This window comes from Hypomesus nipponensis, chromosome 6, assembly GCF_054491055.1.
Source record: "Hypomesus nipponensis isolate SF chromosome 6, ASM5449105v1, whole genome shotgun sequence".
In the NCBI taxonomy this organism is placed as follows: Eukaryota; Metazoa; Chordata; class Actinopteri; order Osmeriformes; family Osmeridae; genus Hypomesus; species Hypomesus nipponensis.
Genome location: NC_140366.1, coordinates 14,832,871 through 14,846,365, shown reverse-complemented (window position 1 = coordinate 14,846,365; position 13,495 = coordinate 14,832,871). Strand labels below are relative to the sequence as shown.

The following is a 13,495-nucleotide window of genomic DNA, read 5'->3' as shown; positions in this document are numbered from 1 at the left end:
GCATGCCTCTAGACGTTTGGCTTAACTTCTGATGTGACATGGCTAAACAAATTGTGGAGGAGCACAAGCTCTACTTTATCCAATGGTACATTACTAACATCAACAAATGTAAAGGATGGAAATATTTACATGTCTGTGGTAAAAAACATTCTAATCAGAGGTGTAAAATTACTGCATGCTACTACTAAACGTTGCCGACACTTTCAAAATGTGTGAGTATCTTGCAGTGACTTTTAGCAAGAGTGCCTGACTTGGACATGACTTGTGCTTGTAACGTGCACATGACTCAAGGTCATGTGACATGAACTGTATTTATGCAAGTATTATGGTCAGAGGTTTTAATAAAATGACATTTTATTACACAAAAAAATCTAAACAACACAATAAGACAGGACTAAGTAATGAAAATATACCAGAATGCATTAAAAAACAAACAAACAAAAAATACAATTGGAATTCTCCACAGGATAATTATCAATAATTACCCTCATGACAAAAATTGAGCCAAAAGCCATCAATTGGTAAATGCGAAGATGTTCACTACTGATGAGTGTGCAACATGTGTTTACTGTACCTTGTGAAAAGGACAATGTTCTTGAGTGTGTAAGTAATCACTGACGTGTAAATTTGTACATGTGTGTAATTTAATTTGTTTAGTTTTTTCTTATCAAAGAGGGATGAAAAGTCTTCAAGGTAGCTACTTCGGTGGGTCTGTGTTGATGCCATATTTCTCTTTCAGCAACTTCAACTGCTCCTCCTTCTTCTTTGTGTCCATTTTCTGGAAAGCCTGCAACAGTTCAAAGATATTTGTGTGTTACTTACATCAATCTTATACATTATATAGAACAGATAACTACATATGACATTGACAACCTTTGGGATGTACTAGGACAAATACCAAAATTGCAACAAAAGTTAAGAAAAAGTGATAAGTGATAATTACCCGGTTAGCGTTGTAGTACAAAACCACCAAGTATCTGTTGCAGACGTTGAAACCTGACAAGTGATCACACGCGTTCTTAGCATCAAATATGTCCTCATAGACCACATATGCTGTGCCTCTTGATTCTGGTGTATTCCCCCTGGAAAACATAACATTACATTTTAGAAGACATTTCAGTAGGGAAACAGGAAAAAATAATTAATCCGCTTGTATGTGCTTTAGTTTTCTATTCAGTAAATGTATTAAGTCCGCAGTATCAGACAAGGCAATATAATTGTCAAGTCTTTAGCACAGACGAGTTTGATCACTTGACCACAGTTCAAAACCACGTGTACTTAAACTTTACAAATATACATACACTCGAATCTGACGAATTGGTCCATATTTTCCAAAGATGTCGTACATCTCTTCAGCTGTGATCTTGTATGGCAAGTTTCTTATGTACAGGATTCTGTTCACTTCTGGAGGTAATCGTATCTGTGGAGACAGGAAACATCCAATGTTGGTACTGTACTTCAGTCTGTAGCTAACTATGCTAGCTAGCTGTTAATACACGGAGCAACACCCACAAATACAGATTTCCTCATGAATTATTCGTAAATTATAGTACAGGACAACATTTCCATTCAGTAGTTTTCAAATATTTTGTGTTCCATTACATTTTGATCTGTGATTAGACTACATTAGTAAAGGAAGCTAGCCTATGTAGCTTTGCCCCCGTAACACTAACTTACTAACGTGCTACTAGCTAGCTTGTGAGCATATTATTAGTATGGGGCTGAGCCATTTCGTTTGCTAACATCGACTAATAACATACAGCCAACAAACTAATCTTCAACTAATATATTAACTTACGTTAGCTCGTTTTGCTGCTTGCATTGCCATGATTAGATACACTCAAACTATCACGCCACAGAAGGCCTTGAAAAATGTTTTTGTGTTCTGTTTGATGGGCGCAGTATACTGACGTAGACAATGACGTACATCCGTTTACAGACGGAACTGCTACACGCCTAGTTAGAGCCAGCTCCGTTTCTATTTTCATTCGCTTTGCTTTTGCCTTTCTTGAAAAACTTACTAAGACGACAGTATCTTTTCTATGAAAAGCACTAACAATACATAATCAGCATAAATAAGAGGTAGAGAAGTGACCATATTACACACGTCTCTAAAGTGTTCAAATAGGACACTGAAGCCCACCCCTAGAGCTCGAGTCACACCATAGATATAGGATTATAGAATGTAGGCCTAAACTCACGTTTTTCAATGTCAGAAACTGTTACTAGATTATTCTTGTCTCAAGCAACACCAAAACAATAAAACACCTGATTATCATAGTGATCCCTTTGAATGGAATGTATCTTAAAATCAGATGACATTGACAAATGTTAAATGTCAAAATCAAAGACAGAAAATATCAAATTTTCTCATGTTCTATTTATAGATTTATAGTTATATTTATATAAAAACAGCCCGTTTTTTGTTGTTCTGATTTGGCGTTTGTAAACCGAAAATAAACCATTTTAATTGTTGGATGCGAAATTATTGAACTGACTGAAAGGTCAGCCATTCTGGGCCCCGGATGAGAGGGAAAAAACCCCGATTGAACTTCATTTACAGACAAGCGTGACACATCGTGCCGAAATAGCCAGCCAACATACTGTATCACTTTCAGTTAAATTTGTGAATACGTTGTCGGTTATTAAGTGTGGGTATTTGTTTAAGAATCCACCGCACAAACTTTAAATTCTTTCTCTAGTTAGATTAATTGGGCAATTAAACTCCCGCCGTGGTGCAACGGCTAAGAGGGCCTGTGCCAACTACTAGCAATTGTGGAATCTCATTGGAACGAGACGGCAAGCTAGCTCTCAAGTCCAGCGTGGGGACGGCCCAAAATCTCGGAACATTTCGTTGATCAGTAATTATTTCAGAATTGGAGCACTTAGGAGGAACCGAGGTGAGTAAAATGTAGCTAACGTACTAGCCAAATGTATGTTTTTACTAGTTCTGCATCACAAAAATGGCTTACTGCAGTAGGTTAGCTAGCTAGTGCAAGCAAGCTATCAATATAGAGTTAGCTAAGCTAGTTCTTATCGGTTTTTCTTTATGGTTGTTAGACTAGCAAACCAGACTGAAGGTCAGGCAGATATTGTTTATAATGTGATTGTCAAGTGGATGATCATCCGTGTCACATGATTGTCTTCAGACACTTAGCTAGTTCCCTTTATTACTCGACCACCCAACAAACGGCGAAAAGAGGGATATATGGAATCACACTTTCAAACCATTGAGAAACAACGTAGCTCGTGGTTATCAGGACTTGATCACGTGGTAAATCCCAGCAAAGTATCTTTATTTTAATGCTGTTTTGGCAATATAACTTAACAGGGCTGCTAGCTTTTCAAAAACCTTGGAATGCGTTTTGGTGGGGCCAACCAAAATGTTGCTGCATGCAAAACAATCCCCCCCGACGACATTTCACGGATGTTCGCGCGTCTATGAAGCTCCACTCGGTATATCTGATCTACGCCTCGTCTTTCACTGTTACAACGTTAGCAGTAGAACTAGTTGGTTGGCGTTGCCTTCTCGGCGTGAGAAATAAAATGTGTGGCGTGAGAACTGAACTGTTTTAAATGCGTGTGTCTCACGACCAATGCGTGAGAGTTGCCAGCCCTGTGACTAAAGCTAAAAAAATGTTTTAATTTTCTGGCAAGGACACCCACCTAATTTATACACATTTAGCCAGACGGTTTACTTTGCCTTACTACTTCTGTGAAGTAACCTCATTTGCGAACGATACGTTATTTTTGAACGAGTCTTGAATTAAAGTGAATGAAATGTACTGAATCCTCCTCCAAACAGATTAGTTTCTTTTGCTTAGAGTCTGTTAGTCCAATCGAATTGAATGAACTGAAAGAGTAATCAATACTAGGTAAACATTATCATAAAAAACACTTATGAAAGATTGTGAAACAACCCCGAATGTAATAGCAAACATTGTCAAGTGTTAAATAAAATGCACATTAATCTATATTATTCGAATACTTTTGTACTTCTGGTTGGACATTACATCCTTTTATATTGTAATTATTTCATACTAGGTTTTCCAACTCATTGGTCAGTCTTGTAACTTAATTTAATATCAGAATAAGATTCATAAAGACATGATGTTTTGAGTGTAGCCTCTGATGGTCAGTAATCAGTTAAGTTTAGCAATGGATGATTTGTATTTCTTAAATAATATTATGTAGCCCATATGGTACATTACATAAGGCAGACGCTCTTATCGGTAGACCATAATGGATTTGGGTAGGCAAACAGTGGTGTCAAACTTAATGTTAATGTAATATACTGAAATTAACAGTACAATATTAGAACCTACTGTGGTGATAACATTGAAGTGATTGTTTTCCTATATGGGTGTTTTATTTTTGTCTTACAGATTAGTCTGGCAATAAAGCAGGGTGCTATGGGAACTGAGATTTGATGGAAGGCCATATTGTTTAAACAAATCAAGATGTGTTCAATTCCTGAACTCCCAACACCTGGTTCAAATGTATCAGTTCTCATCAAGAGAGTGAATTTGAATCCTCTCTGTGTTCTCGTAGAGTTTTGGTGTAACTTTGATCAAGAGAGGAAAATCGCCCATCAATGTTTACGAAAAGACATTCAGTGTCCCAGAGAAGCCTTTCGGGAGCTGGAGGGAAATCCAGGGGACCAGTGCTTGGTCAGTGTATTTGAAACATGGTACCGGGCACGCATAGTATCCAAAAATGGCTCCAACTACAATGTCTTTCTCATTGATGAGGGCAGAAGCTTAAGTGCCACCACTGGCATGTTGGCATGGGGTCACAGTGAGTTCTTTCGTCTACCACCAGAGGTCGAATTCTGTGTTCTCTCCAACGTGTTACCGCTGTCTACAGAAAACAGGTGGTCCCCAGTGGCATTGGAGTTCCTGAAATCTCTTTGTGGACAACAAGCCACTGCTTCTATCCAAGATGTCCTGGTGCCCCACAGAACCTTCCTCTTGGATATCCCCAGCATATCCAGGCAGATGTACGAAATGGGATTTGCCAAGAAGCTTCCAACTGAAAGATTCAGGCTTTTTGTTTCAAGGTCATTGCAGGCACTCAATGGAGCAGCTACGTCAAACAAACCTCAGCAGATCTCAATGAAAAATGATCCACTGGACCGACACGAACAGATGGAAAAGCAACAACAGTACATGTATCCTGAGCTTCAAACGGAAACCGTGGAGACGGTTATCATCACTGAAGTCACAAACCCCCTGCGTCTTTTCTGTCAGCTAAAGGTCTTCTCGCAAGAGCTGAGGAAGCTAACCGAGCAGATCACACAATACTATGAGGGCAGAGTTCAAACGGGCCTCAGCAGACCTCAAACCCTTGGCTCCCCATGTGCCTCACGAGGAAGTGACGGGAAGTGGTACAGGTCGGTTCTACAACAGCTCTTCCCAGCCAACAGTGTAGTGGAGGTACTGCAGGTGGATAACGGGAAGAAACAGTTTGTTCAAATGGAAAACATTCGATTCCTGGCTGCAGAGTTTTTCAGGATGCCTGTTGTGACATACGTCTGTTCCCTCCATGGCATTATTGACAAAGGAGTCGGATGGACAGTCCCTCAGATCGATTATCTTAAAACCCTAATCCTGAACAGGACGGTGATTGCCAAATTTGAGTACCAGAGTCTCTCTGAGGGCGTGCACTATGTGACACTCTACGGAGATGAAAACATGTGCATCAACAAAATGTTTGGCTCTAAGGAGAAATGCATTCTTGAGTGTGAAGGATCTCATGGAGATTATGCTGTGTGTAGCAATACTGCACCAAAACCTCAACACCTAGGTGGAATAGAAACTCAACTAAGTCATCCCTGTGGTGATGCCACTGAAACACGAGTGAAGTTCACAGCAGAAGATCTCCAGCTCCAGTCCTCCCATGTGGCAGTGGTGCAGCATGTGAGCAACCCATCAGAGTTCTGGATTCAAACACAGAGGTATGCTGTTGAGTTTGATCAGCTGATGAATGACATGTCTGACATGTACAGCAACCCAGAGGGTGCGGACACGATCAAACATCCAACAGTCGGTCTTTATTGTGCCGCCAAGTCTGAAGATGATGCTTTTTACAGAGCAACTGTGTCTGGCATCACTGGCCCCCAGGTTACGGTATTTTTTGTTGACTATGGAAACACAGAGATTGTTGAGTGTGGCAATCTCCGGGTGCTTCCGGACAGGTTGAAAGAGTTACCTCCGCTCGCCTTGAAATGTAGCCTAGCAGGCATCAGACCAAAAGATCGAAAATGGAGTCCAGATGCTTCTGACTTTTTCACAACAATAGTGGTAGACAAGATTGTTGATGTGCATATAACTTCCAAATGGGATGGCAGTTATGTTGTTAATCTTACAAATTCTTCAAGTGATGGAGAGAGCGATCTTAGCAAGCTTATGTGCACAGCTGGCTACGCAGTAAAGGACGAGAAGACATCAAAAGTCGTCAGTGGGCCCACTGCTTTCCCCACGGCACTGAACCCAGGAGACATTCCATATGATGCATACAAGACAAGTTTCACAGCTTTATCCACTGATGATTCAACTGGAAAAGAAAGCAGAACTGCCTTCAAGGAGCATTTATTCCCAATAGGAAGCTCATTTGAAGTCAACGTGTCCTTCATTGAAAGTCCAAATGACTTCTGGTGTCAACTGACAAGGAATATGGGCCACCTTAAACTGCTCATGCAAGACATCCAAAACTTCTACACAGACAGCCAGTTTCTGCCCCCTGTGGAGACGGCTTGTGTCGCCCGTCACCCAGACAATGGAATGTGGTACAGAGCCTTGGTCATCCAAAAGCATGCTACACCTCATGTCGATGTACTGTTCATAGACTATGGTCAAACTAAGACTGTCTCCATTCAAGACTTGAGAAATATAAACCCTTCCTTCCTGAAACTCCGAGGTCAAGCTTTCCGATGCAGCCTGTACAACCTCATTCACCCCACTTCCCACAGTACTGTCGAATGGACAGAAGATGCCATAGCCCAGTTTCAGGACTTTGTTGATACTGCAGCAGACAACCACGTGGCACTGAAGTGCACCATCTATGCAGTCATGTTTGATGCCCAAAAGGTGGTCTTTAACGTAGTGGATCTGGAAACACCCTTTGTGAGTGTCTGCAGCCTAATGGTTCAGAAAGGACTTGCCAACCGTGCTCCGTCTAAGAAAGCACCTCCCTCCCCTTTCAGGTTGGACACGTACTACTACTCCACCCACGGCATCAAAACAGGAACGGAGGAGTTGGTGACAGTGACTAGTGTGAAAAATGTTAATCACTTCTACTGCCAGCTAAAAAGGAATGCCACAATCATCGAAGGCCTAGCAGAGAGTGTCAATGCCCTGTGTCATCAGCTGGAGCGTTCAAACTGCCCCCAAACATTTGGAACAGTTTGCTTTGCCAAGTATACAGATGGACAATGGTACAGAGGACAGATCAAGGCTACACAGCCCACTGTCCTTGTTCACTTTGTGGATTATGGAGACACCATTAAAGTTGACAAGTCGAACTTGCTTCCGATCCCTATTGAAGCTAGTGAGATCATGTCTGTCCCTGTGCAAGCTGTGGAATGTGGGCTGTCGGATATCCCAGGTGAGGTTTCCAATGAGGTCAACAGCTGGTTTGAAACTTGCATGACTGACTGTACATTCAGGGCTCTTGTGGTGGCAAAAGAGCCAAGTGGAAAACTGCTTGTTGAGCTTTATGATGGGAAAACACAAGTTAATGCCAAGACTAAGGAGAAACTTCGCATCAAAGAGCACAGGATTGAAAACCAGGGACACGATGACAAAGTCACCAACCAATGTTGTGCTCCAAAAGCAGCTGGACCAGCAGAAGAAATCTCTAAAAAGAGAAGGATTCCCTATCAAGCACCTTACACAACACCACACCAGAGGCAGACAACTGTCAGGAATGGGAATGTCCGAAATGGTGCAGAGCCAAGAGAAGTCGGTGTCATTGAGATGAAAACCGTTCCCCAGACCGATACAAAGTGTTTCCCAACTCGCAAGTCACCTCTTAGCCCAGCACAACAGACTAACTATGCAGCACCAAAAGCCAAAGTGCAAACTCTTCCAAAGTTATCAGACTTGCCCTCAAAATGCATCGAGGTTGGTTTGGAGACGGATGTCTTTATTTCGCACTGCAACAGCCCGTGGAGCTTCTTTGTACAATTGACGAAGGAGGAAGATGACATATTTTCCTTTGTAGAAAAACTCAATGAAGAACAACAGATGACTGAGACCGTAGATGTCAGAGACTTGCATCAAGGTGACTTGGTCAAAGCAGTGTTTCCAGATGATTCCTCATGGTACCGTGCGGCGGTACAGGAAGTATCAAGGAGTGGGACAGCTTCTGTGGAGTTCATAGACTTCGGGAACACAACTACTACTTTAGTCTCCAAGATGTGTAGACTCGACGCATGTTCCATAGAATGTCCCAGGTTTAGCATTCACTGCCTGCTAAGTGGAACACCAGCTCAGGAAGACAAAGATGAACTGAACCGAGAAATCTTGTCCAAATTCAAAGAAGAAATTGGAGCGGGTGGTGACAAAGAGCTGAAATGCAAGTTTGTGAAACAGTCTGGATCTGTGTGGGAAGTCAGCCTTTGGGACAGTGGCAGACAGGTCACATGTGGCATACCTCCTAAACATCCAGGAACCTTATCTGATGCGACACCAGAGAGCTCCAAGGGACCCAGTCAAGTAAAAGAAAATCCCCAACAAAGCTGTTTTGTAAAAGAGTTGGCACCAGAGAAAGTCCAATTGAACAACATTGAATCTGTGTGTTTCTGCAAAGCAGACATTGCAGTGGGACAGACCATGGAAGCCTATGTCTCAACAGTCATTGGCCCTCAATCTTTCTGGTGTCAGTCGGCGAATTCGGATGAACTTGACAAGATAACAAAAATGGTCAGTGAGGTGCAGTACAAACCAGTTGAGATTGACACCCTTTCCACTGGAAGTCCATGCATTGCTATTTTTACAGATGACGAGCAGTTGTATCGTGCAGAAGTCAGAAGCATAGAAGGAGATGACCTATCCATTCTCTTTGTTGATTATGGAAATGAGTCCCGAGTTAACATAAAAGATGTACGAGCATTGCCTCCTCTGCTGTTTAAGATTCCTCCACAAGCTTTCCTCTGCCAACTTGAAGGGTTTGATGCATCTCAAGGCACCTGGGATGACAAGGCAGCAGACCAATTATCAGAGCTAATAACGGACAAGCTTCTTCACCTGACTGTTTTGACATTGTCCAGTGATGAAGCGGGCCGCACAACATGTCTTGTCCAAGTGGAACTTGAAGGCCTAGTGGTAAATGAGGTGATGAAAGCTTACTGGAAGAGCTATACAGTGGTAGAACCAGATGCCACTGGCAAGTCAACTCCATGTGCCAATCAGTCACTGCCATGTGAATCAGTGCAGATTGGGGAACAAACAGCTGTGATGGATCCTTGTCCACAAGAACCATCTAAAACCACCACAAAACAAACATTCGACACTTTAGTTCAGAGTACAGTTCAAGAAGAACTTGACGATGGTTTTCATGAGGGCCACAAGGATTGTCCAACAATCTTTCCAGATACAGGTCAGAAGCATGCTGATGAGGACCCATACTTGGAGAGCACACCTGAAAATACAGATTTTGACATTGGCCAGAAAGATGACACTGAGTCAACCACAGATCTCCTGGATGAAGACAAAGAACCAACTGAGAAGGATGAGTTTGAAGTACTGCAGACAGTTGAAGACAAGACAGATTTGCCTAAAGTGTTATCCAACATGGTGGAAGATGATACAAAGACGGTAACCGTGATTGAGATATGTAAAGAGCAACTCAATGAAGCAGAACAACAGACAGATTGTTTGTCAGACAGTGGTGTTTCCAGTGGTGATAAACTTACAGTGGCCTTGGTTGCCATCCAGAACGTGCTCAAAGAAGATGGTGTGGATCAAGATAGGTTGCAGGTTTCATTGTTGGACCAAGCCTCAAGTGTGGGTGACTCAGAATCTGCCCAGTTATTGGAAGAGATCCCTAAAGAGATGACTTTGCCAAATCGTGACCAGAGCCAAGATGATATGGACACAGAAGTCTTCAAACTGCATGTAGAGAATACTTTGGAGAGCCCAGAGACCAGTCACACTGCCCCACATGATCTTAAAAGCAAAGATAAGGACTCTTGCGTCACATCTGAAGAACTCAAAAATCTGTGTGAGGAACTTGAGTCCATAGACCTGAATGAAGATAGCATCTCTGACACTGTTCTTGAAACTGGTAAGTGACACCCTTGAAATTATAATCACATTAAGTGCTTACGACACCTGAATTGATGCACATGACTAAATGTTGGTAAGTTGGGTCAATTGTCTTTCAGAGTTTGGTCGACTTCAGAGGGCCGGGGAGAACATTGCTGTTGGATCCAATTATGTAATCTGGTCGATAGCCAGAAAGACCTGGTGCAAAGTAAAGGTTTTGAAAGTCTTTGAAGACTCTGTCAAAGTAAGAATGTCCTTGTAATTATTTTTAATGTATTTACATAAATCGTAGTGACAATTAATTATGAATATTTATTTTATTTTAGGTTCTTCTGGTTGAGCATGATTCTGAAATGGTGGTAGACCCGCAAAATATCTTATGCACGTCTTCAGAGTCTGAGCAAGTGTGTATTGCAGCATTGAAATAGATTTTTAAATATATTTGCCAACCTTAAGCTCATTCAACCATATTGTGAATGTTTACAGAGTGAATCGGATGAGAGTGAACATTCGTTTGACACTGCCTCATCAAATGAAGGGTCCCAGTATTGTGAGTTGGCCAACTTGGAGATTCCATGTCTTTGTAAGACTTGTCAGTGCAAGAATGTTTTGAATTCAGTTGAGTTTCTTTGTTTTATATGTTGATATTTGCCAGACTTGGATGAGGATGCTGACGACAGCGACAACACAATCTCAGGAGATGACCCCAACAATACAACTTCAGAGAAATTGGTAAAGTATTTAATAATTGGTCATTTAATGTTTTAAACAGTCTGTGTCAAGATGTTGGGTACCTGACTCAACATTGTATGCTTGATTGTGAGAGATTAACGAGATGCATTGTTTCCCTCAGGCTGTTTTGGATGAGGTGGTTGGTCCCGACCAGACAGTTGAGGTGCCACCCGAAGACCCAGATCAACTGTGCAGTGTAGCGTCCCTTTAGATTTGAACTATTCACATATTGTCAATTTGCCTTAAATGCTACATTTAGAAACACATTAATTCTGAATCATCCCAGGTCCGGGACATTTTCGATCTCCCTCCTTCTGCACCATTGGACGACTGTTGTGGTAGGTGACCCTCATTAACCCTTGAAATGCAACACTGCAGATATGTTGACACTTCCTATCTTCATGACTGGTGGTGTGTCAAGAATGTCACATGTGAATGTGTACATTTTACCTATGTGCAGAGAAGAGAGTTGAGATAACAGATGTGACCACAACGGATGCTCTATCCTCTATCCCTGCACAGAACAAGGTAAAGTATCGATGGCGGTCACAGTTTTGATTCATTCAACATATCTGTCCTACATATCATTGCTTTGTTTTTGTTGTAGTTGAGGGTGGGTGTAAAAGAGGTGCAGCTTTCTTCTGAACCAAATACAGGTACTGGATGTGAAATGTCTGTCACACTTGCAGATCGATTTAGTTATATGTACATTAGGGATGTATCAGAATAAACAAAAAAAGGATTAAAGGTGTTTTGTGTGAATATAAAACAAGAATCCAATGCGAAGAGTAACAAAACAACATGAAGTTGACTTCTCAATATCAGCTTACAATACACCCGTGTCCGAGACGGAAGAGGCAGTGTCTGAGACGGCAGTGGCAGCTAATGTGGAGAGCGAGTCCAGGGTTATCACCCAAGAAGACAAGGTAACAGAACTATTTTAGTGAACTCTACAGTAAACATTTTTCATAAACTCTAGAGTTTATAAAACCATGACTTCATTTACCACAAAAAAAAGTTGAAAATCGAAACTTGACTTTTTTTTCTGTTGTTCTCCAGGATGTCCTTGTTTCAGAAGCCTCCTGTCCTGAACAATGTAGATACGGTACGTTGTGATAACTGGTGACAACACTGGACCTTCTTGGAATGTCTGTTACTTAAAAAAAAAAATATTGGCCTTCTTCAAGATCAGTCTTAACCCGTCTGCTTAACCCTAGTAAAATACTTTATTCTGTATGGAAAAAGTCTGATTTGCCATCTGCTAATGGTTTACTTACTGTCTTCAACATTTGCGCTGAAAGATTTTGAAGGAACCAAGGCAGATGTTGTGGCCAATGCTGTCTCACAGGATGGGGTAAATGCTAACATATCGGTTCCTAGTTCAGTATTATGTCACAATTATTCTAACAATACTCTTGTCTTTTAAAAGGATAATGTGATAGCTGATTATGTGAAGGCTTCCTATCTTGATGATTTTGGTGAGTGATCTTGTCATGAGCATTAGATGAGTGACTTCTTGGTAATTTATAGATATTTTGGAGTTTAAAATCTTTTCAGAGTTGGATTGAACTAATGTAACTGCATTGTCAGGTAGTATGTTCTCTCTTTCTAATGTGTAATCAGAGCATCAGATGAACTCTGTGACCCATCTCACCTTGAAAGTTGAGGACTGCTCTGACGAGGACAGTGTTATATTTGTGAGGGAGACTCTCCCTGCCCATCAGCAGTTGAGGGACTAAAGAATGGACTTCTCATCAGCTTGTCAATGACTTGTTTTTTTAGTTTTTTGGGGGAGATTTTCAAGTTGGGTTTGCCAGTTCATTAAGCCGCTTTCAGTCATCATACACAGCTGTAGCAAAAAAATTTTTTTAAGATGAGCAATTTGTTTAATTGCAGTTACTTGAATTAAACACATTTATTTTTCAGGTGGATTGGCCTTATGCCTCACTCTTGTTGATTTGTGTTGATATACTAACAAGTGGGAAAGTTATTGTGAAAACCTTTTGTCCCCACTTTTAACAGCTTTTGTTTGAGTAGAATCTGCAACATTGCGTCTGTTTAAACTAAGTTAGATTTTTTTTTTGTACGATTGTTAAAGTTTCATTGATGTTGAATGCACATATAACTAAATTAAGCTTCTGTTCACATCTGAAGTGAAACACGAAAGTGTTTATTTCAGAAGACGGATTGTCGTTTCTATAAAAGGAAAAAAAAGAAAATAAATGTGCAGTGTCATCTAAGTCATTTGTTTAAACAATAAATATCCTGACGTTTCAAAAGTGACTCTTTCTAGTTGAAACTGAACTGAACTCAGAGGTTAGGCAAGTCAAGTGACACCATAACTACATCAAGTCAATTCTCCGGGTCCATTGTTTTACTCAACAGTTTTCTGTTCTCATATTTTTCTCTAGGATGTTTAAGTAGGGTGAGTTTCAGTAACCTAAAAGTTTTAAGTATTGAAAGTACAGAAATGTCATGGCATTTTAATACAGTAG

At 41.0% G+C, this 13,495-nt stretch overlaps 2 protein-coding genes across 2 annotated transcripts; one reads left to right on the top strand and one right to left on the bottom strand.

Annotated features, from left to right (window-relative positions):
* Positions 1-323: 323 nt before the first annotated feature.
* sf3b6 (splicing factor 3b, subunit 6) lies at positions 324-1,957 on the bottom strand. The gene is made up of 4 exons (XM_084699771.1): positions 1,799-1,957; positions 1,302-1,420; positions 944-1,082; positions 324-787 (listed from the first exon to the last, which is right to left on the bottom strand). Exons 1-4 carry the CDS (start codon positions 1,826-1,828, stop codon positions 698-700), a joined length of 378 nt encoding a protein of 125 aa, XP_084555897.1. The 5' UTR covers positions 1,829-1,957; the 3' UTR covers positions 324-697.
* Positions 1,958-2,515: 558 nt separating this feature from the next.
* tdrd6a (tudor domain containing 6a) lies at positions 2,516-13,279 on the top strand. Its single transcript, XM_084699729.1, has 15 exons — positions 2,516-2,900; positions 4,386-10,287; positions 10,388-10,512; positions 10,595-10,672; positions 10,755-10,818; positions 10,924-11,000; positions 11,122-11,196; positions 11,287-11,338; positions 11,461-11,528; positions 11,608-11,656; positions 11,826-11,926; positions 12,060-12,105; positions 12,302-12,354; positions 12,430-12,478; positions 12,624-13,279. Exons 2-15 carry the CDS (start codon positions 4,461-4,463, stop codon positions 12,737-12,739), a joined length of 6,780 nt encoding a protein of 2,259 aa, XP_084555855.1. The 5' UTR covers positions 2,516-2,900; positions 4,386-4,460; the 3' UTR covers positions 12,740-13,279.
* The last annotated feature ends 216 nt before the right edge of the window (positions 13,280-13,495 follow it).

Coding starts and splice junctions, on each gene's coding strand:
- tdrd6a (XM_084699729.1), top strand. CDS start 4,461: ATGTGTTCAATTCCTGAACTCCCAACACCTGGTTCAAATGTATCAGTT. Junction 10,673..10,754: donor CGTCTTCAGAGTCTGAGCAA/GTGTGTATTGCA, acceptor GAATGTTTACAG/AGTGAATCGGATGAGAGTGA. Junction 11,197..11,286: donor ACCCAGATCAACTGTGCAGT/GTAGCGTCCCTT, acceptor GAATCATCCCAG/GTCCGGGACATTTTCGATCT.
- sf3b6 (XM_084699771.1), bottom strand. CDS start 1,828: ATGGCAATGCAAGCAGCAAAACGAGCTAAC. Junction 1,083..1,301: donor CCAATTCGTCAGATTCGAGT/GTATGTATATTT, acceptor TATGTTTTCCAG/GGGGAATACACCAGAATCAA. Junction 788..943: donor TGTACTACAACGCTAACCGG/GTAATTATCACT, acceptor GAACTGTTGCAG/GCTTTCCAGAAAATGGACAC.